This window comes from Salvelinus alpinus, chromosome 21 (assembly GCF_045679555.1).
Source record: "Salvelinus alpinus chromosome 21, SLU_Salpinus.1, whole genome shotgun sequence".
Taxonomy (NCBI): Eukaryota; Metazoa; Chordata; class Actinopteri; order Salmoniformes; family Salmonidae; genus Salvelinus; species Salvelinus alpinus.
The window spans coordinates 19,954,825-19,976,836 of record NC_092106.1 but is presented as its reverse complement, the minus strand read 5'-3'; the positions used below and the strand labels follow the sequence as shown (position 1 = coordinate 19,976,836).

At 43.4% G+C, this 22,012-nt stretch overlaps 1 protein-coding gene across 2 annotated transcripts in view; it reads right to left on the bottom strand.

The window, feature by feature from the left end:
• LOC139547987 (lissencephaly-1 homolog A-like) overlaps window positions 1-22,012 on the bottom strand; it is a 57,000-nt gene that overhangs the window by 4,195 nt on the left and 30,793 nt on the right. For both annotated transcript variants that reach the window (XM_071357250.1, XM_071357251.1), the window contains exons 3-10: window positions 20,480-20,564; window positions 17,874-17,948; window positions 17,213-17,419; window positions 13,657-13,825; window positions 11,393-11,495; window positions 11,040-11,268; window positions 2,120-2,221; window positions 1,684-1,840 (exon numbers count right to left, since the gene is read on the bottom strand). In XM_071357250.1, the coding sequence (XP_071213351.1) occupies window positions 1,684-1,840; window positions 2,120-2,221; window positions 11,040-11,268; window positions 11,393-11,495; window positions 13,657-13,825; window positions 17,213-17,419; window positions 17,874-17,948; window positions 20,480-20,564 (1,127 nt within the window). The remainder of the gene's footprint in view (window positions 1-1,683; window positions 1,841-2,119; window positions 2,222-11,039; window positions 11,269-11,392; window positions 11,496-13,656; window positions 13,826-17,212; window positions 17,420-17,873; window positions 17,949-20,479; window positions 20,565-22,012) is intronic.

Genomic DNA, 22,012 nt, shown 5'->3' with positions numbered 1-22,012 from the left:
TGCTTTGGCCATGTGAACATGTTTCCCATGCCAATAAAGCCCTTTGAATTTAATTGAAATTAATTGAGAGAGAGAATCGGGTTCTATCCAGAGGAGATGGCAGATTAATTAGTTAAGTTCCACATCAAAGGCAATTAAAGGCCATTTATCAAGCATATTCCATTTAGCAGTATGACCTGAAAATATCATTATTTTATTATCAATAGTTGAATTGGGGCATTTCATCAACTAGACAAAGCTCTTTACCTCTTGGTACATGCGTCACACAGAAAAGCACAGCACATCAACCTCAACAAAAGGTGCTTTGGTCTTCTCCCCCCAAAATATCCAAACAATAGCTTACAGCAGTGCTCTGTGTGTGTGTGGCTAGATTTCAGAGGCTGGGGCTTCAAACAGCACTAGCCTGACAGGAAAGCTGGCTGGATAGCTGGAGTCTCCTTCTCCGGAGAGTTCCCTAGCCTTGATCCGCTTAGAAGAATCAGATTTGAGGAAAATTGGGAAAATCCTGGAGCATTTGTCTACCTCTTAGACCCCAGCTGCCAGCTAGCAGCCCCCAGGATATTGAGCCAGGCAAGACCAGGTTATCATAACTCTACAACCCGCACCCCTCTTCTATCCATCTATCCCTAACCCCATTCAACCAACATCCAAAACAGCTTTGTCTAACCCCTGCCTGATCCTCTCTCTCTGGGGACTATAGCATGATGCACCGGAGGGGGTTAATGCAGAGCCTCCAAGCTCACACCTCAATAAACCACCAAACAAAGAACTATTGAGTTCACTAAGGACATGGAGATACAGGCAGGTACTCCCTGAACTTAGCCACTGAGATGAAAACAAATGTTTGTTTTACGTTGCAAAATGTTTTGTAGTACTGAGCGATTAGTGCTTTTTGAGGTTGGTTCGGTTTGATTATAAAAAATAAAGTTTCAATAATATTTTTAAGAATTAAATGTACTATGCATTATGTGGGTTGAATGCTGTAACAGAATAAAAAATTAAATAAAATTAACATGATGGTAGTGACTGCCTATTACTGCTCATCACTTATTAACCATCATTTAAATATTTCAGTTGTGTATATTACATTTGTTTTATTTGATGACTATTTAATTCCTAGTTATCATCTCATCGCTACAGAGCTGCTGCCTATGGTGTCTGACAAAATAACTATTTTGTAGTTCTTCAAAGAAAATAAGGCATAATTTGACTACTGAACACCAAATATCAATCACTTATTTAAAGCATTTGACACCTCGCGAAGCAACACCTGCTCTCTAAATCATCTCACGAATGCGAATTCTTCCCTCTTAACGTAGCAGGAATAAAAGAAAGACTGGACAAGTAGATGTGCAATGGATTATGGTCATGGTAGTTTATTACACCGCTTTATGCGTTAAACTATGTAGAATATTGGCCTGTTGGAAACTACAACTCTGATTTATCTCTAGAGAAGCTGTGCAATGTGCGCATTAAGCTCACAGAAAAAAAATAACTAAATGGAATTCAAATCATTGAACAGAACTTGGGTCAAATAGTTGTTTTAAAAAAAACAAAAATAATATTAATTTCAGTTCATAGCTCAGCGCAAACATTTTGCTACTGTGTGGCTACTAAACAAGACCCAGCAGTAACTGACGCTGACTGTGACTGTAGGAGAAGAGAAGATTGAGAGCAGCTTACCCAGAGAGGTAACAAAGTGTTCATGGGCACTCAGAGTCTTCATGCAGCGCTTGTTCTTGTAGTCCCAGATCCTTAAGGTCTTGTCGTCAGCACAGCTCAATATGAACTTGCCTCCGGGGTGGACAAGCATCCCGCGCACCCAGTTATCATGGCCAACCTGGGACAATAGTGTTTGGTTAGAATTGTTAATACAAAATCTAGTGCCAGTTTCCCAGACTACTCCTTGACTAAAACAAACTATGCTTAGTTCGGGAAACCAGTTAACCGGAGACAGTGTGTTCGGTTAAGACTTGGGTTCAAGAAGGTCAATCACATTACAATTCAAGTCATGTTATGTGAAGAATGGAGTCGGCATCACTAATGGGGACATTTTTCAATTAACTGCATGAATCGGAATGACCATCTATCGTATGTCTATGATTAATGGTCCACTCACCAGTGTCATAAGGCACATCCCAATGCTGACGTCCCACATCTTGATGGTCTTGTCTCTGGAGCCAGACAGCAGGAAGGGGCCCGGCTTACCACTCTTCTTAGACTGGAAGGACACAGGGAGAGACAGAATACGATGAGCTCCAATTGCCGCCGTAAATTGCCAATACAGAACTTTTAGCAGTGTTCACTTGGGGGATATCAAGCATTGATCATTTTGTTATAAGGGCTATATGCTGCCAGCAGCCATCTGAAATAAATGCATTTTTATACCACAGCCTTTAGATAAATAAATAGCACCTTAACATCAAGGGAAATGGACTACAAACTGAATAGTTATCAGAGGATGCGTCTCCAGAGCAGGACACAGACTCTGCTTAGATACACAGTGCCTTCGGAAAGTATTCAGACCCATTGACATTCCACATTTTGGTACAGCCTTATTCTAAAATTGATTAAATAAATACAAATCCTCAGCAATCTACACACAATACCCAATAACAATGAAGTAAAAACAGCCTTTTAGAAATGTTGGCAAATATATTAAAATAATAACTACCTTATCTACATAAATATTCAGACTAGAGATCGACCGGTTATGATTTTTCAACGACGATACCGATACCGATTATTGGAGGGCCAAAAAAAGCCCAATACCAATGAAAAGGTCAATTTTTTTTTTATTTTATTTTTTTTAAATTTGTAATAATGACAATTACAACAATACTGAATGAACACTTATTTTAACATCAATAAAATCTATTTAGCATCAAATAAATAATGCAAAAACAAAAGTGTTGGAGAAGAAAATAAAAGTGCAGTATGTGCCATGTAAAAAAGCTAACGTTTAAGTTCCTTGCTCAGAACATGAGAACATATGAAAGCTGGTGGTTCCTTTTAACATGAGTCTTCAATATTCCCAGGTAAGAAGTTTAAGGTTGTAGTTATTATAGGAATATTTCTCTCTATACGATTTGTATTTCATATACCTTTGACTATTGGATGTTCTTATAGGCACTTTAGTATTGCCAGTGTAACAGTATAGCTTCCGTCCCTCTCCTTGCCCCTACCTGGGCTCGAACCAGGAACACGTCGACAACAGCCACCCTCGAAGCAGCGTTACCATCGCTCCACAAAAGCCGCGGCCCTTGCAGAACAAGGGGAACAACCACTCCAAGTCTCAGAGCGAGTGACGTTTGAAACGCTATTAGCGCGCACCCCGCTAACAAGCTAGCCATTTCACATCGGTTACACCAGCCTAATCTTGGGAGTTGATAGGCTTGAAGTCATAAACAGCTCAATGCTAAAAGCACAGCGACGAGCTGCTGGCAAAACGCACGAAAGTGCTGTTTGAATGAATGCTTACGAGCCTGCTGGTGCCTACCATCGCTCAGTCAGACTGCTCTATCAAATCATAGACTTAATTATAACATAATAACACACAGAAATACGAGCCTTAGGTCATTAATATGGTCAAATCCGGAAACTATCATCTTGAAAACAAGACGTAAAATTCTGGCAAATTAAGCGGCCCAAACTGTTGCATATACACTGACTCTGCGTGCAATGAACGCAAGAGAAGTGACACAATTTCACCTGGTTAATATTGCCTGCTAACCTGGATATCTTTTAGCAAAATATGCAGGTTTAAAAATATATACTTCTGTGTATTGATTTTAAGAAAGGCATTGATGTTTATGGTTAGGTACAGTCGTGCAACGATTGTGGTTTTTTCGCAAATGCGCTTTTGTTAAATCATCCCCCTTTTGGCGAAGTTGGCTGTCTTTGTTAGGAAGAAATAGTTTTCAACACAGTTCGCAACGAGCCAGGTTAGCAGGCAATATTAAAAACTTCTTGTCAATAGGGGGGCGCTGTTTTCACTTTGGAAAATTTTTTGCCCAAATTAAACTGCCTCGTACTCTATTCTAGATCGTACAATATGCATATTATTATTACTATTGGATAGAAAACACTCAAGTTTCTAAAACTGTTTGAATTATATCTGTGAGTAAAACAGAACTCATTTTGCAGCAAACTTCCATACAGGAAGTGAAAAATCTGAAAACGATGCTCTGTTCCAGGGCCTGCCAATTCAATTGCCTAATATTTATCGATATGCATGCACTTCATACTTCTTCCACTAGATGTCAACAGGCAGTGGAAGGTGGAATGGGGTGTTTAGCTTGATCTGAGGTCGAACAAGAGCCTTTGGAGTGGGAGGTCAGGAATTTCCTTTGTCTACCAAGGCGTGAGGCGGAGCTCGACATTGGCATCTGAAAAGCGTTCGGTATACACGGCTAATATCTCCGGCTCTGTTTTTATTTGATACATATTAGAAAAACATCATAATGTAGGTTTTTTCAACCGAGTTTCATCAGTTTATTCAACGTTTATTCTGACTGAGTTTTCCGTTCTTTGCGTCGAGAGAAACTGGGAACGTCATCAACATTGGCTAGCATTGTGGCACGAATTCGACAGGAGAAAAGGACATTCTAAAACCAAACAACGATTTATCCTCCACCTAGGACTCCTTGTACAAGATTCTGATGGAAGCTCAACAAAAGTAGGAACAATTTATGATGTTATTTCGTATTTCTGTGGAAAATGTTATTCCTATTCTCTGCCGTTTTGGCGGGCGCTGTCTTGCAATAACGCAAGCTGTTTGTTATGGGAAAGTTATTTTTAAAAATCTAACACGGCGGTTGCATTAAGAACCAGTGTATCTTTCATTTGCCATACAACAAGTATTTTTATGTAAAGCTTATGATGAGTTCTTTGGTCAGATTAGACGAGTGTCCAAACTAGCTCCGGACATTCTGGTGAATCGATGCTACATATTCACAATGTATAACCACGGTTTGCAGCTCTAAATATGCACATTTTCGAACAAAACACAAGTGTATTGTATAACCTGATGTTATAAGACTGTCATCTGATGAAGTTGGTCAAGGTTAGTGATTAATGTTATATATTTTGCTGGTTTTTGCGAATGCTATCTATGCGGTGAATAAATGCGGTTGTGTGTTTGGCTATTGTGGTAAGCTAATATAATTCTATATTGTGTTTTCGCTGTAAAAATCGGAAATATTGGCTGGATTCACAAGATGTTTATCTTTCATTTGCTGTACACCATGTATTTTTCATAAATGTTTTATGATGAGTATTTAGGTATTTCACGTTGCTCTCTGTAATTATTCTGGCTGCTTTGGTGATATTTTTGATGGTAGCTGCAATGTAAAACTATGATTTATACCTCAAATATGCACATTTTCGAACAAAACATAAATGTATAACATGTTATAAGACTGTCATCTGATGAAGTTGTTTCTTGGTTAGTGACTAATTATATCTATTTGGTCGGTTTTGTGATAGCTACCTATGCGGTACAAACATGGTGAAAATATGCGGTTGAGTATTTGGCTATTGTGGTTAGCTAATAGAAATATAGTGTTTTCGCTGTAAAACATTTTAAAAATCGGAAATGATGGCTGGATTCACAAGATGTTTATCTTTCATTTGCTGTATTGGACTTGTGATTTCATGATATTTATATGCTATTATTTACTTGTGGCGCTATGCTAGGCTATGCTAGTCAGCTTTTACTGATGAGGATGCTCCCGGATCCGGGATGGGTGTTAAGTAAAGGTTAACTAAATATGCAGGTTTAAAAATATATACTTGTGTATTGATTTTAAGAAAGGCATTGATGTTTATGGTTAGTTACACGTTGGAGCAAGTGTAACGGATGTGAAATGGCTAGCTAGTTAGCGGGTACGCGCTACTAGCATTTCAATCAGTTACGTCACTTGCTCTGAGACTTAAGTAGGGTTTCCCCTTGCTCTGCAAGGGCCGCGGCCTTTGTGGAGTGATGGGTAACGATGCTTCGTGGGCGACCGTTGATGTGTGTAGAAGGTCCCTGGTTCGCGCCCGTGTCGGGGCGAGGGGACGGTTTAAAGTTATACTGTTACACAAGACAGTCCTTTTTCGCGAATACGCACCGCATCGATTATATGCAACGCAGGACACGCTAGATAAACTAGTAATATCATCAACCATGTGTAGTTAACTAGTGATTATGATTGATTGATTGTTTTTTTTATAAGATAAGTTTAATGCTAGCTAGCAACTTACCTTGGCTTCTTGCTGCATTCGCGTAACAGGCAGTCTCCTCGTGGAGTGCAATGTAATCAGGTGGTTAGAGCGTTGGACTAGTTAACCGTAAGGTTGCAAGATTGAATCCCTGAGTTGACAAGGTAAAAATCTGTCGTTCTACCCCTGAACAAGGCAGTTAACCCACCGTTCCTAAGCCGTCATTGAAAATAAGAATGTGTTCTTAACTGACATGCCTAGTTAAATAAAGGATAAACAAAAGGTGTGAAAAATGATTTTAAAAAAGTAAAAATTATCGGCCAAATCGGTGTCCAAAAATACCGATTTCCGATTTTTCTGAAAACTTGAAATCGGCCATAATTAATCGGCTATTCCGATTAATCGGTCGACCTCTAATTCAGACCCTTCGCTACGACTCGAAATTGAGCAGAAGTTCAACCTGTTTTCATTGATCATCCTTGGGAGTCCACCTGTGGTCAATTCAATTGATTGGACATGATTTGGGAAGGCACACACCTGTCTATATAAAATCCCACAGTTGAAAGTGCCTGTCAGAGCAAAAACCAAGCCATGAGGTCGAAGGAAATGTCCGTAGAGATCCAAGACAGGATTGTGTCGAGGCACAGATCTGAGGAAGGGTACCAAAACATTTCTGCAGCATTGGAAGGTCCCCAAGAACACAGTGGACCCCATCATTCTTAAATGGAAGAAGTTTAGAACCACCAAGACTCTTCCTAGAGCTGGCCGCCCAGCCAAACTGAGCAATCAGGAGAGAAGGGCCTTGGTCAGGGAGGTGACCAAGAAACCGATGGTCACTCTGACAGAGCTCTAGAGTTCCCCTGTGGAGATGGTTGTCCTTCTGGAAGGTTGTCCCATCTCTGCAGCACTCCACCGATCAGGCCTTTATGCTAGAGTGGCAAGATGGAAGCGAAGGTTCACTTTCCGACAGGACAATGACACTATGCACACAGCCAAGACAACGCAGGAGTGGCTTCAGGAAAAGTCACGGAATGTTCGAGTGGCCCAGCCAGAGCCCGGACTGGAACGCCATCAAACATCTCTGGAAAGACCTGAAAATAGCTGTGCAGCAACACTCCCCATCCAACCTGACAGAGCTTGAGGATCTGCAGAGACGAATGGGAGAAACTCTCCAAATACAGGTGTGCCAAGCTTGTAGCATCATACCCAAGAATAATCAAGGCTGTAATCGCTGCCAAAGGTGCTTCAACAAAGTACTGAGTAAAGGGTCTGAATACTGATGTAAGTGTGATATTTGTTTTGTATTGTAAATGTAAAAAAATGTGTACATTTCTAAAAAACAGTTTTTGTTCTGTGATTATGGGGTAGTGTGTAGATAGTTTTTTCCCCAATTTAATTCATTTTAGAATAAGGCTATAACCTAACAATATGTGGAAAAAGTCAAGGTGAATACTTTCCGAAGGCACTGTAAGAGTAGAGCAAACTTGCACTGGAGGGACCTTACAGCTGAGGGCAATATGTGATAGACCAAATTTGCACTTAGATTCAATTGTTCCATTTCCACATGCTCTGTGGTGCAGTATAAATCATATTTTTCCATATATACTAAAACTACCATCCATCTCTTATTTTAAAATCAAATATCTTCGGCAGCTAAGCATGCACGAGGAGGACATACAGTTGAAGTAATACACCTTAGCCAAATACATTTAAACTCAGTTTCACAATTCCTGACATTTAATCATAGTAAAAATTCCGTCTTAGGTCAGTTAGGATCACCACTTTATTTTAAGAATGTGAAATGTCAGAAAAATAGTAGAGAGTATGATTTCAGCTTTTATTTATTTTATCACATTCCCAGTGGGTCAGAAGTTTACATACACTCAATTAGTATTTGGTAGCAGTGCCTTTAAATTGTTGAACTTGGGTCAAACATTTCAGGTAGGCTTCCACAAGCTTCCCACACTAAGTTGGGTGAATTTTGGCCCATTCCTCCTGACAGAGCTGATGTAACCGAGTCAGGTTTGTAGGCCTCCTTGCTCGCACACGCCTTTTCAGTTCTGCCCACAAATGTTCTATAGGATTGAGGTCAGGGCTTTGTGATGGCCACTCCAATACCTTGACTTTGTTGTCCTTAAGCCACAACTTTGGAAGTATGCTTGGTGTCATTGTCCATTTGGAAGACCCAATTGGACCAAAGCTTCAACTTCCTGACTGATGTCTTGAGATGTTGCTTCAATATATCCACATCATTTTCCTTCATCGTGATGCCATATATTTTGAGAAGTGCACCAGTCACTCCTGCAGCAAAGCACCCCACAACATGATGCTGCCACCCCCGTAATTCACGGTTGGGATGGTGTTCTTCGGCTTGCAAGTCCCCCCCTTTTTCCTCCAAACATAACAATGGTCATTATGGCTAAACAGTTCTATTTTTGTTTCATCAGACCAGAGGACATTTCTCCAAAAAGTACAATCTTTGTCCCCATGTGCAGTTTCAAACCGTAGTCAGGCTTTTTTTAATGGTGGTTTTGGGGCATGTGGCTTCTTCCTTGCTGAGCGGCCTTTCAGGTTATGTCGATATAGGACTTGTTTTACTGTGGATATAGATACTTTTGTACCCATTTCCTCCAGCATCTTCACAAGGTCCATTCCTGTTTTTCTGGGATTGATTTGCACTTTTCGCACCAAAGTATGTTAATCTCTAGATGACAGAACGCATCTCCTTCCTGAGTGGTATGACAGCTGCGTGGCCCCATGGTGTTTATACTTGCGTACTATTGTTTGTACAGATGAACATGGTACCTTCAGGCGTTTGGAAATTGCTCCCAAGGATGAACCAGACTTGTGGAGGCCTACCATTTTTTTTCTGAGGTCTTGGCATATTTCTTTTGATTTTCCCATGATGTCAAGCAAAGAGGCACTGAGTTTGAAGGTAGGCCTTGAAATACCTCCACAGGTCCACCTCCAATTGACTCAAATTATGTCAATTAGCCTATCAGAAGCTTCTAAAGCCATGACATATTTTCTGGAATTTTCCAAGCTGTTTAAAGGCACTTAGTGTATGTAAACTTCTGACCCACTGGAATTGTGATACAGTGAATTATAAGTGAAATAATCTGTCTGTAAACAATTGTTGGAAAAATTACTTGTCATGCACAACGTAGATGTCCTAACCGACTTGATAAAACGTTAGTTTGTAAACAAGAAATTTGTGAAGTGTTGAATAACGAGTTTTAATGACTCCAACCTAAGTGTATATGTAAACTTCCGACTTCAACTGTAACCATTTATTTTGTCTTCAGAACCAACTAATTATTTATTGGGCACTAGGCAAACAAAGCATGGCCAAATGTGTGGGTGGGGTATTATACACACAGAGATATAAAAGTCATTACATGCCTCCGAGTTCTGCAACAGGGAGGGTGTTCAACAGTGCAGGCTCATCTCAGCACTCCCAGTTCATAGAACATAAAGTGTGACAGTATAATTGATGTCAGGACAATCCTTCTACCTGAACCAGCTCTGCTATTAAGCGCCAAGTTCTTTAAGTCTTCAAAAAAAGTGATCAAAGGCGAGGGTAATGGGGTATGTATGTTTACGTGTGTTTGTGTGTGTGTACACGAGTGCGAGTCTACTCTTCTGGCTTGAGCCTTAGCCAAGTTCAACAATACCATCACTGTATCGACTTAGCACATCAACCATTCAAATGGGTAAACACAGAAACAGAGAGCTGAAGAGGAAAAACTGTCCGAGGCTCCTTCCGTGAGTTCTGAAGATGGGACATTGTGTACCATTGTGCTCAGGCATCGAGGCAGACAGGAAGGCAAGGTTCTTGAAAGGGCCACTAGCTGCCTGCTAGGGTAAATGTTTTAAAATCGGATGTAGCTGAAATTGGACACGCATGATCACAAGACTGGGGAGAGCGGGACATTCACGGGGGCACCATTCAGGGTGATGGCCTGACCCTGGGCCATGACAGGGTTCCTCCTGTACTTTTCATTTCATGATCTGATTCAAACATGTCTGGCTCCGTCAGATGCCATATATATATATATATGAAGTCAGAGGGAGAGTGGTGAGCCCTAGACCCGGGTGGCGTCTCTGGGTTCGCGCCCAGGCTGGGCTGGGTTCGCGCCCAGGCTCTGTCGCAGCCGGCCGCAACCGGGAGATCCGTGGGGCGACGCACAATTGGCATAGCGTCGTCCGGGTTAGGGAGGGTTTGGCCGGTAGGGAGGGTTTGGCCGGTAGGGATATCCTTGTCTCAGTATGTAAAAATAAATAAATAATAAATGTAATAAAATGTATGCACTCTACTGTAAGTCGCTCTGGATAAGAGCGTCTGCTCTTGGCCGGTAGGGATATCCTTGTCTCAGTATGTAAAAATGTAATAAAAATGTATGCACTCTACTGTAAGTCGCTCTGGATAAGAGCGTCTGCTAAATGACTAAAATGTAAATGTAAATGCAAAGTAAATTGTCTGACATGTAAGGTACACACACACACAGTAGGATGTGTGCATATTATTAACTTGGGTGTTTACCTGGGAATATCTAGGTCTACTTTCCCTTGAGCAATCAGATACTTGTATGTACCTAGCTGTACCATTTAAATGGGTGTGTGCACATACATTTTACCTAAGGCACGTATGTACATACAGGTTTTGGCACAGATCCAAGGACAGGGCATAAGAGTAAGGTGCTTTTGAAGAGTCAGCAGTGGGTTTTTTGAGGATGAAGGGGTTGCATGATCTGCTTTTGGGGACCAAGGAGGAGACAAAGCCTGTAGTGAATTGTGTGTGTCTATCAGTATCTCCGTGTCGAGCACCTTCTCACCTCTGAGCCGGTGGCTTCCAAGATGGTGGGATGAGCGCTCTCAGGGGCCCAGGAGATGCACTCCACCACGTGTTCGTGCTCCCGCAGCTCGGCCTTGCACTCTTTGGACGCCACCACCCACACGCGTACAGTCTGGTCATTGGAGCAGCTGGCGATCAGGGTGCCGTCTTGGTTGGGCCGGACCATCCTCACCCACTCCCTGTGGCCCGTGAACGTCTTCACACAGTAGCTGACGGATGGGAAGAGGGGAGAAGGGTTAAAGATGGTTGCTTGCTTTGTAGAAGCATAGGGAATTTTTCAAAGAACATTTAGGTTCATGGTGAGCACTGACTGCTATTATGCAGTGTACTTACCCAGTGGCCACCTCCCACATTTTAATGGTTTTGTCCCTTGAGGCAGATACTATATGATCTCCATTGGGCATGATGGCTACGGACGAAACATTGTGATCGTGTCCTGGAAAACAAAAGACAATACAATAAGACCTTTACTGGGTGGCAGGTAGCTGAGCCAGTAACCAAAAGGTTGCTGGTTCGAATCTCCAAGCAGAAAAGGTAGAACAATTCTGCCCTTGAGCAAGGCAGTGAACCCCCAACAACAAATGCTCACCCATGCACCTATGACGTCGATTTAAGGCAGCCCCCCGCACCTCTGATTAAATATGGAAGACAAATTTTGGTTTAACGCATTCAGTTGTGCCACTGACTAGGTGTCCTCTTTCCCTTGGTGACTGAAATATCTATTGGTGAAATTGTTAAGTACTGTACTTCAGGCAGTACGAAGTTGGGCTAAACGCATTAGCAAGCAATTCCTGCCAAAACCTTCCCATTTCTGAATGCCACCCACTTTGACAAGAAGTCCTCAACCAACCCCTTGATAAAGTCCCCGGAACTAAACGTGCCATAAAATAGGTTTTGTCCAAATGAGCCAATTAACATGTGTAGTGAGACAGCCAATTACACCCAGGGTGTCTTTGTTCCTAGAGAAGAGGCAGCTAATTACCTAGTCACCAGGGCAGCCATTTTTTATCTGCTAAAAAGATACAGAAACGATAAGTAGGCTCTAAAAGGCTAGCTTAAATATATCGGAAGTGTGCGTGTGTGTGTTGGGGAGCACAGTAGCCCCACAGTGCGCTACTGGCTGTTATAATAATGGGTGGTGAAAGCCTCACAAAAGGGCTGCTATCTGGTGCTGAGTGAAGAGGATAATTAAACTGACTGTCCAAAATCTCTCCTAATCTTCACTACCAAATCAGCCCGCCTGGTGGGAGGGATGCAGGGAAGGAGGGGGAGAGGATGAGAGGAGAGGGAGAGGAAGATGGGGAGAGAAAAAGGTGTTGATGAGAAAGGGTGAGGAAAGAGGGGAAATTGGTTACGGAGAAGGGAAATTGGTAAAGGAGAAGGGAAGGAGAGAAGGAAAATTAAAGGAAGAAAGGAACTCAAGGAGAATGAAAGGATGAGAATATGAGGGGATGGGAGGATGACAGGAAAGATGGTGCAGTGGAACTGGCAGGCGCAGAGAGAGAGATGGAGACAAAGAGAAGAGGTCCCTGAGCTCTCGTTTCTTCACAGTGTGAACACAGCCTGTCTGTTTTGGGGCAACATGCCAGCTCTAACTGACGCGGTGTAAATTACACCCAAAACGGATTGGAGAGAGACTGCTAATATCTCACATGCGCACACACACACACAGAAAACTTTTACAACTCAAACATGGACTAAAAAATGACAGTCCTAGTCAAGAGCTTATTTACTTTAAGCATTCATATTCATGTAGTATACTTCTCAGTCCGGGGAATTTGAGACTTTTTGGGGGAGATTTTAAGGGGCATATGATGTCAAACAGTACGTTTTGATATGTTTTAGGAGCTCTCGACAGTTCCAATGGAATAGGAAAGCCACTCCAGTGGTGTCCTCCTGTTTCAGTGGGGCCTGAAGGCACACGTAAGATATGCCGCTTCAATTTATGCAGCAATTAGGATTTAAAAGAGGGGAGGGGGCAGTGACACTGCCTAAGGACTGGTACATTTAGAGTGCTGATATGAGAAATAGCACCTCGTCTTGAGGGTGTACGTGAGGGTGTGCGTGTGTGTGTGTGTGTGTGTGTGTGTGTGTGTGTGTGTGTGTGTGTGTGTGTGTGTGTGAATACAAAAAGACTTCTCATATTCTGCCCTCCAAATCTTAATATTAAACGGTGCAAATGATTGAATTCCTGAGAGACAGAGATAGCGAGAGAACAAGTCCCCACCGCCTATAGGAGTTAGATTGGGGAGGATATTAAGAAGTGTGAAATGGCTGACATTAACATTAAAGCCTGTGTGACAGATTATTTGGTTGTTGTGTGAAGCTCTTTTGTTTCACTGGGTTTTCTGTGAATTGGAGCAGATTGCCATGAACTTCAGTGAGGATGAGCCATATCATACGTGACAATGAACAGCATCGGTAGCACCTGTGTCCCAACGCACCATCCAAACACATTCTCACATACACGTCGGGAATTGCTCATCTAAGCTTTGCCTGAACCAAACAGACATACCTCACCATCCCTGGTCCTCCTCATAGTCTAAGACATATAATATCCTCCAACCAGTCCCACCCATCCTCTCCTGTCCCCTCACCATGCATGGTTCTGATGCACTCAAAGCCCTGGAAGTCCCACAGCTTGATGGTCATGTCTGCAGAGCAGGAGGCCAGCAGCTTGCCAGTCTGGTCAAAGGAGATGTCCTGGACAGAGTCAGTATGACCCTTCAGCGTCCGCTCAAAGTCTCCTGTCTCATAGTCCCACACCTGGTGGAGAGAAAACACACTATTTCAGCTTCTGTCTAAACATGTCACACATGAAAATGAGAACACAAACACACCTCAGAAGAGAGAGAAGTACACACATGAACACACAAATCTAAACTTCAGCTGCTGTGTGAACATAACACACACATGAACACAAACACCTGAACAGAAACACACACCTCAGCTGCTCTCAAATCAAAAAATCCCCAGAGACCAAATACCACGGTCTAGTCTAGCCTAGCCTGCACCCTGTGACACTTCCTCCAGGCTGAGAATGGCAGAGAGATGGGGATAGCGGATCATATTGATGCCATATCACAGGAGCTCCAACACACCCTGGGTGGGGTGCCAGACAGACTCTCTAGACATTAGCTACCACAGTCAGAGTAGTCTCCAGAGCTCCAAATAGCACAGAATGATGACCCTACAAGCCAGACGGCGTCTCAACATGCAAACACAGATCCAACACATAATAAAATGTTCAAACTCTTCCTTGTCTGATTAAATGACTGTTTCTAGAAGACTACATTAGTCTGTGAAGCGTGTCAATTTAAAAAATCCTCATATTGGGATAGTCGGAGAAGGAAATAAGCCAAAAGTAAGACTATGGTGGTTGAATAAATATGAGTCTGTCTATACTGACAGTGGGATTTGGGTCTTAAATAAGAAGTTCAAAAACACTAGTTTGGCTGCATCTCAAGCATAATGGCTATCACATTACCCTGTGTTTCCAGGCAGACAGGCACTGTGGGGATAAGCTTTTCCTCTATCGCTGAGCAAGCAGGGTGGTGGGGGCTGGATTTGGGCAGACAGTGACAGAAGCCCCCTCCTTCTGCCTCATTTGGGCTTTCTCCAATGCCAAGTCCACCCGCCCCCTCTCCCCTCCTGTTTCGAGTCTAGTGTACCACAAAATCCACCCAGTATGGCGTGGTGTTAAGTCTGCCAGCACCACCAAGACCATCACTTGGTCTGCTGAGCTTGTGCTACCTATGCAAGTGGCGGGGTAGTGAAACATGGTGGTGCAATTACAGCTTTTATGGCATTTTCTTCTGCAGACCCATGTAGCCTATTAGCTCAGTAAACTGCAGTCTAGATGCACTGCAGAAGGTAATTAGGTAATAAGGTCAGAGGAGGCTAACCTGAAAATGAACTGTGCTTATTTATGTACTGACAACAGCATGAGATAAACACTAAATGAATGTTAGCCACTCGTAACGATGTGGCTCTAAGAGCGAGAGACAAATTGATTAAGTATTTCCATTGACCAACTGAAGAGAACCTATATTCAATTTAAAGAAAAAACAAAATATCAAAGCAGTAATTAATATAGGCCCACTTGTGAGAGAATGACACTATAAAATAGTCACTAAAATAATGGGGTCCAGTATGTGCTAAAGGCATACGTCGTTCTTGCCATAAGCAGCAGTTCATCTCAAGCTGTTCGGCCTAGTTTTGTGTGACAGGGTTTCTTATCACGATACAGAGAAAGGGAGGTGGGGGGAAGCAAGAGCGAGAGAAAGCGAAGGGAAAAACCGAGAGCAAGAGAGAGTGAAATAGAGAAGGCTCACTGCTCACAAAACCTGCTGATTTAAATACTGCCAAGGCGGCGAGCTCAAGGCTGGTAACAAGTTTAAAAAAAGGATTGTATAGATTTGCTACGTTAGCAGAATGAGAGCAGTGGACAAGGGAAGAGAGGGAGTAAGAGGGGGAAGGAGTGAGAGGAAGCAGTGTGTCCGCAGAGCACCAAATCCCCGTGACAATTACTCCCTGCATACTAAACAAAGAGAAAAAAAAGAGACTAGTTTGACTGCAGGCAAACTAACACAGCCTTAGTGTAATGTCAGAGAGAATGTCAGAGAAAGAGAGAAATAGAGAGAATGTCAGAGTGTGCAGAGCTCTTAAGTTCAGCTCCCCAGTATAAGATTTAACAGCAAAGTTTGGAGGGAAAGTAGGGGACAGAGTGAGGCGAGACAGGCCAGGAAAGAAGAGGCGGCATAAGAGGGGAGGGGGCAGATTGTGAGATTTGGGGCCTGATTGGGCCTGCTCCGGGTTGGATGGATAGTGGTCGAGGCGGAGGGGCCAGCACTCAAGCGGAAGGGGGGGGGGGGGGGGGTGCTGGGAATGAAGAGGGGTAGCTGGGAGGCAGTGGTGGCGAAGTAGGTGGTGCCAGAGGAGGCCCCTTGTGGTAGTGTAGCCAAATAGAGAATGAAGGGTAGCATGGCAAAATAGAGAACAGGAGTCTGATTCCACATTAATAAAATATACAGCACAAATATTTATACGGAACAGAGGAACTAGGGCATGAAGGTATCTAGCTGTGGTAGAGCAGCAGACCAATCCTGGATGGCTGTAAAAATAGCATGCCGGACAAATCAGGGTGAATGAATGGATAACAAGGAAGCAGAGCTTATCGCTTTGGGAATGCAGCTAAAAGCAAAACAGTGTCATTTTATGAGCATCTCTCCTGTTATTGTGAAAACAATATCTAAAGAAATCCACACACTCACAGAGTATATTATACAGCATAAGCAAATCCAATGCAAGTCGATGGAGAATGAAGCCTGCTACAGCATTCTCCCTCTTTCTCTCCCTCTCTCACAAGCACGTGTCCAAAGAATATAGTACAATACAGAAACAGCTGTGATTAACAAACGACAATGAGTGGAATCATATATTTGGCATATTTAAGCAATAAGGCCTGAGGGGTGTGGTATATCGCGAATATACCACGGCTAAGGGCTGTTCTTATGCACGACGCAACGCCCGCCCATTGCCGTTGTATATTTGCCATATACCACAAACCCCCAATGTGCCTAATTGGTATTATAAACTGGTTATCAACGTTAAAAAAATTACATTTTGTTATACCCGTGGTATACGGTCTGATATACAATGGCTGTACAATCAGCATTCAGGGCTCGAACCACACAGTTTATAATTGGGCGTAGAACAAGTCAAATAACAATACTATATGCTTTTGAACAATTTAATTCTGAAATGTATTTCAAAATACATATGTTGAAATGTATTTCAAAATACATATGTTGAAGTCATTTTCTCAAAATGCCAACTTTGATTGCCACTAGAAGTATGACAACATTAAAATATCAATGTGGCCTGATTACACACTTGTACTATGCCTTATTGGTTACAGTTATACATACACAGTCAACACGCATACAAGTCAAGTAGATGAAGTAAGTTGCCACGACAGCGTTGGGAGGTTGTATGGGGTGGGTTGCTTGCATCCCCTTTATGATGATCACGTTGTTTGTACATTGTTTCACTGTTTAGGCAGTCTTCAGGGACCTTGGCAACCAACCTGGAGAAAAACCTAGACAGAGTAAAGACTGTTGTTGTTTATGATGATTATTATATTCTACTGACCTTTATTGTGGCGTCCTCGGAGGCGGACACCATGACGCTGAAGACTGGGTGGAAGATGACGCGTGTGACAGGGGAGCGGTGGCCGCTCAGTGCGTACTTCTCCGGCGGGCGAGGGATCCACTCTTTGGGGTCACGCTTCTGGGCTATGGGCCCACCTAGGGTGATCTCCTCTTTGGCCTCGTTCAGCTTCGACTCCAGCTCCATCACCTGGGGGGGGGGGGGGGGGGGGGGGCCAGACACGGCGACAGAAATGGCGACACAGTTACCATCACAGTAAGATATGTGGTATTACATTATTACAGAAGGAAACTGGCCATTTTCATCAGGTGGGAAATTTACCACTTACAATGTAAAGCACTTTGGAATACAGTATGTGTATACTCTGTACTACGCAAGTAAAAATGGCTAATATAAGCTTGCTGATACATGAAAATCTTTGCTGGCAGCTTCAGTGTACTGCTAAGCAACCACATGAGAGCCAGCCATATCAAACGATCTCATATCATAAGGGCTTTGGGTTAGCACATTCAATTCCTTGTACTGTAACCTTTTTAATACGCCGTGTATGGTGAATTTATGATCAGATGATGTTCCACCGCAGTCATGGGCCGAGACTAGCAGACAGAATCCCCACCAGCATCCCCTGAAACAAACCACAAACCTTCTTTTGTAATCTGATGACTGAGGTCCATTTCTTTTCCAAAAGGCCGGCATACTTCTTATCCAATTCTTCATTCTGGTTGGGGATGAAAAGAAAGAAAGGAGTTAGGAAAAGAACGCTGCATGCACAGACACACAATCTAAGCACGGAGCTTAGTTTAGGCCTAATCAGTGGGCCCTATGGTCTGCCTAGGGGGTAGCGGAGGTTGCAGGCAGAGTCTTTGGGTACAGTAATAAGGAGTGTGTGTGTGTATACACAGTAATAAGGAATGGGATTTACACCCCTACAGCCAAACCGTGGTCGCACCACAGAGGGTAAGACTTGAGGCTAATTGTAAACACACATACACACGGAGACATACTTACGGACACACACACACACTTCTTAATCCCTCTCACACAGGCTAATCTCCTGCAGACAAGGGCTTACACCCTCACAGTCTGCTGGGGATGGACATTAACTTCCGGGAGCCTTGCAGAGACCGGCTTCCACCTGGAGGAAAGGCTAGCAACAGGGGTATGGCGGCCATTTTACTAAAGGGCGAGGGAGGGACTTCTGGTGCATGTTTACAGGCTGGCTAGGGTAAGGAGTAAGACAAACTTAAGTGAAACCAGTTACGGATAGTAACAAAGATCAAGACTAGCAATTCACCTAGAAATGAGCCTACATGTTCTATTCAGGGAATGCAGAAAAGGAAAAAGAAAATAAGTGGTTGGTGTGTGTGTGTGTGTGTGTGTGTGTGTGGCATATGAAGCCCCTAGCTCTTGATCGTGTTGGGGGTGCCAATGAGCCAGGGGGAGGTTGAGTTACCAGTCACCTGCAGCTGAGCCCCACACCTGCCTCTACAACATGCTAATCAGACAGTCACACTGAGCAGGGTTACACACACCATTTCTGCGGTCTGAAATATGCGTGGGGGCGCAGATTGATAGAGGGGTCTAATATCAATTATTATTATTATTATCCATTTGATCATATTTGTATTGTTTTACTTCACTTTGTCCTGCACTGTTGGAGCTCATAACTGGCTATGTGGCTTATAAACACTAAAAAATGGAAAGGGATGGCGTGTTTGCTGAGAGGAGTTGGTACATATTTCCATTGTCTCATGTGGTGTAACTAATGGGAGAGGATGGAAGAGCAATGAGGGAGAGAGGTGAAGGGATAGGGGTAGCACAACACTCATTTTCTCTGGTGATTCAGTACAGTTCTATAGCAGGTCACTGGCTTCAGTTCAGCTATCAAACAAACCATCAACAATTCAGATTGACAGCCTAGCCACTGTTTCAATGGGGGAGAAACAAAAGAGAAAATGTGGACGTGAGGAGTATTGCTATAGGCACAGAGGGGAGGTGTGTATTCTGAAGCTTAACTGCTACTCCTAGGCAGAAATAGCTCTGATGGAAAATCAGAGGTGTCCAAGAGAACAGTTGCTGCCTCGCTCAGAGCGATAAAATGGGAGAGGTTCACGGGATGGAGGGATGAAAGGAGTTGTGGCATTGTGTCCGTGAAGAGAGACGGAGAGTTAGAGAGAAAAATCTGATTTGCCATCTGCCAAGACCCTCTGCCGACAGCTTAACACACACAGTCAGTCAGTGATCCACACACACACACCTTCTAATCACTGTGGTCTGCCAGTCTAATCAGCAGGGTGTGTGCGGGCAGTGCCAGACGAGAGGTATGGCATGCTGTTTCATATACTACCTTCAACACCACTCTGCTCCACCTACATACCGCATGACATTATTTTAGCAAGTCTTAAAAGAAATCCAAGACAAAGGCTGTGTAAATGTAGCATTAGGGGAAATGCCTCCATTGGTATAGCCTCCTCATTTAACAGGTAATAAAAATAGACTAGATTAAGGCAATGGGAGGCTGGAATTGCCAGCATCATTAGGGAAAGTTAACACAATCCTGCCAAGGTGTGCCTGTGTGTGTGGTGTCAAACGTGTCAGGGAGTTTCTCCGTCCATAGCAATCTATTATTCAGGCTGATTCCACTAACTAGGGAGGAGGAAGGACTGAACCCCTCTCCTATCTGTGCTATAGCAAAAGGGAGGAAATTACAAAGACGGGGAGAGAGAGGAAAAGAGAGGCAGAGAGAGAGAGAGCATTTACATGTTAACCTGCCACATGTTGTCTTTGAGCTTTGTTTTGTCTTGTTTGAGGAGAGATTGTACATTGAGGTAATTCAAAGGGCACTTTTTTTTCAGGGCTTTAGCTGCTAGTACCTGCCATTACATTAGCTCTGATAGAGATAGTTAGGAAGACAGGTTATCTTCAGCTTCTGTTCCACTACCTGACTGCAGCTTCTCCCTCGTGTGTGTGTGTGTGTGTGTGTGTGTGTGTGTGTGTGTGTGTGTGTGTGTGTCAGACACCCTAATAATGGCTCTAGATTCCCTTAACTAGGCTCAATTGGCTTCAGTCACACTTGTCTGCATCAATTAAACAGGGGGATAAAGTGGAAATTAAAGTGGTATTGTTTGGGTAAATAGGCTTGATTTAGTGAGCGTGTATTATTGTGTGTGTGTGTGTGTGTGTGTGTGTGTGTGTGTGTGTGTGTGTGTGTGTGTGTGTGTGTGTGTGTAATGTTCCATCGTTACTCACCACGTCTAATTCTGCCTCCTTCTTGAAAGTTGAATATGCCTCTTCATATCCATTTGAACGAAGGTAATCAGCTATCGCTCGATTTCTGAAATAGGACAAAAGAAACCAATTAGTTATCTTATTAAAAGCAGTTGAGATTAGAGTTTCTCTTGTTAAGAAGATGGAGACATTTATCTTTAAAATGGAGAAAAGGCTTGAGTCAGGGATTTGACTACAGGTAAAACAAAGAAAGAAAATAAGTGTGTCTGAGTAACAAGGAAACTGCATTGGTCTTTTGTTTGACATGTGTTAAATAGAAAAATCACACGCACGCACACACGCGCACAGACCAATTTGACACAGATAGAGAGCACATGTGTCTGCTGTCGATAATGAGATCTTGTTGCTCTGGGCAAATAATGGAGGAATCACTCCCCACAGAGTGGAGAGAAAATGAAAACTAGACTACTGTACACCACAGAAACACCTGCAGACAGACACGCACACGCTCTCCTGACACACAGCTTTTCTACAAAATCCTTTACATGAAGACCAGACATGAGCCAAGTGAAAGCCGAGCTAGAGGTATGAGATGTTGAGATAGACATGACAATAGACCAGACAGACAGAAGCGACACAGTAAAATGACTGCCTGCCTCTTCCTCCCTTTGTTCAGGTTTGGGACAAAAGACACACACATACGCCTAACTGAGCTGTGGGTCAACCCTAGGACCACATCTCAGGCTAAATTTACCCACCAAGGGCTAGGTTATTTCAGTGCCAAAAGTCATTCAGCTGAAACTGTTGTCTAAACCAGGGTTTCGTTAGGAAAATTTAGCGCAGGACATTTGACCAGTAACATTTTAATTTAACGGACACATATCCATCGGTTGCTAGCCTCTGTAGTGACTTGCGGACGGAGGCCGAGCAGTTGCTTACCAGGCAGTGACGCAACCAGTCAGGATGCTCTCGATGGTGCAGCTGTAGAACTGTGAGGATCCGAGTACCCGTGCCAAATCTTTTCAGTCCCCTGAGGGGGAAATAGGCTTTGTCGTGCCCTCTTCACAACTGTCTTGGTGTGCTTAGACCATGATAGTTTGTTGGTAATGTGGACACGAAGGAAATTGAAGCTCTCAACCTGCTCCGCTACAGCATCGTCGATGAGAATGGGGGCGTGCTCGGTCCTCCTTTTCCTGTAGTCCACAAACACCTCCATTGTCTTGATCACATTGAGGGAGAGGCTGTAGTCCTGACACCACATGGCCAGGTCTCTGACCTCCTCCATATAGGCTGTCTCGTCGTTGTCAGTGATCAGGCCTACTACTGCCGTGTCATCAGCAATCTTAAATGGTGTTGGAGTCAGGTCTAGCCATGCAGTAATGAGTGAACAGGGAGTACAGGAGGGGACTGAGCACACACCCCTGAGGTGCCCCTGTGTTGAGGATCAGCGTGGCGGATGGGTTGTTACCTACCCTTCCCTCCTGGGGGCTGCCCGTCAGGAAGTCCAGGATCCAGTTGCAGAGGGAGGTGTTTAGTCCCAGGGCCCTTAGCTTA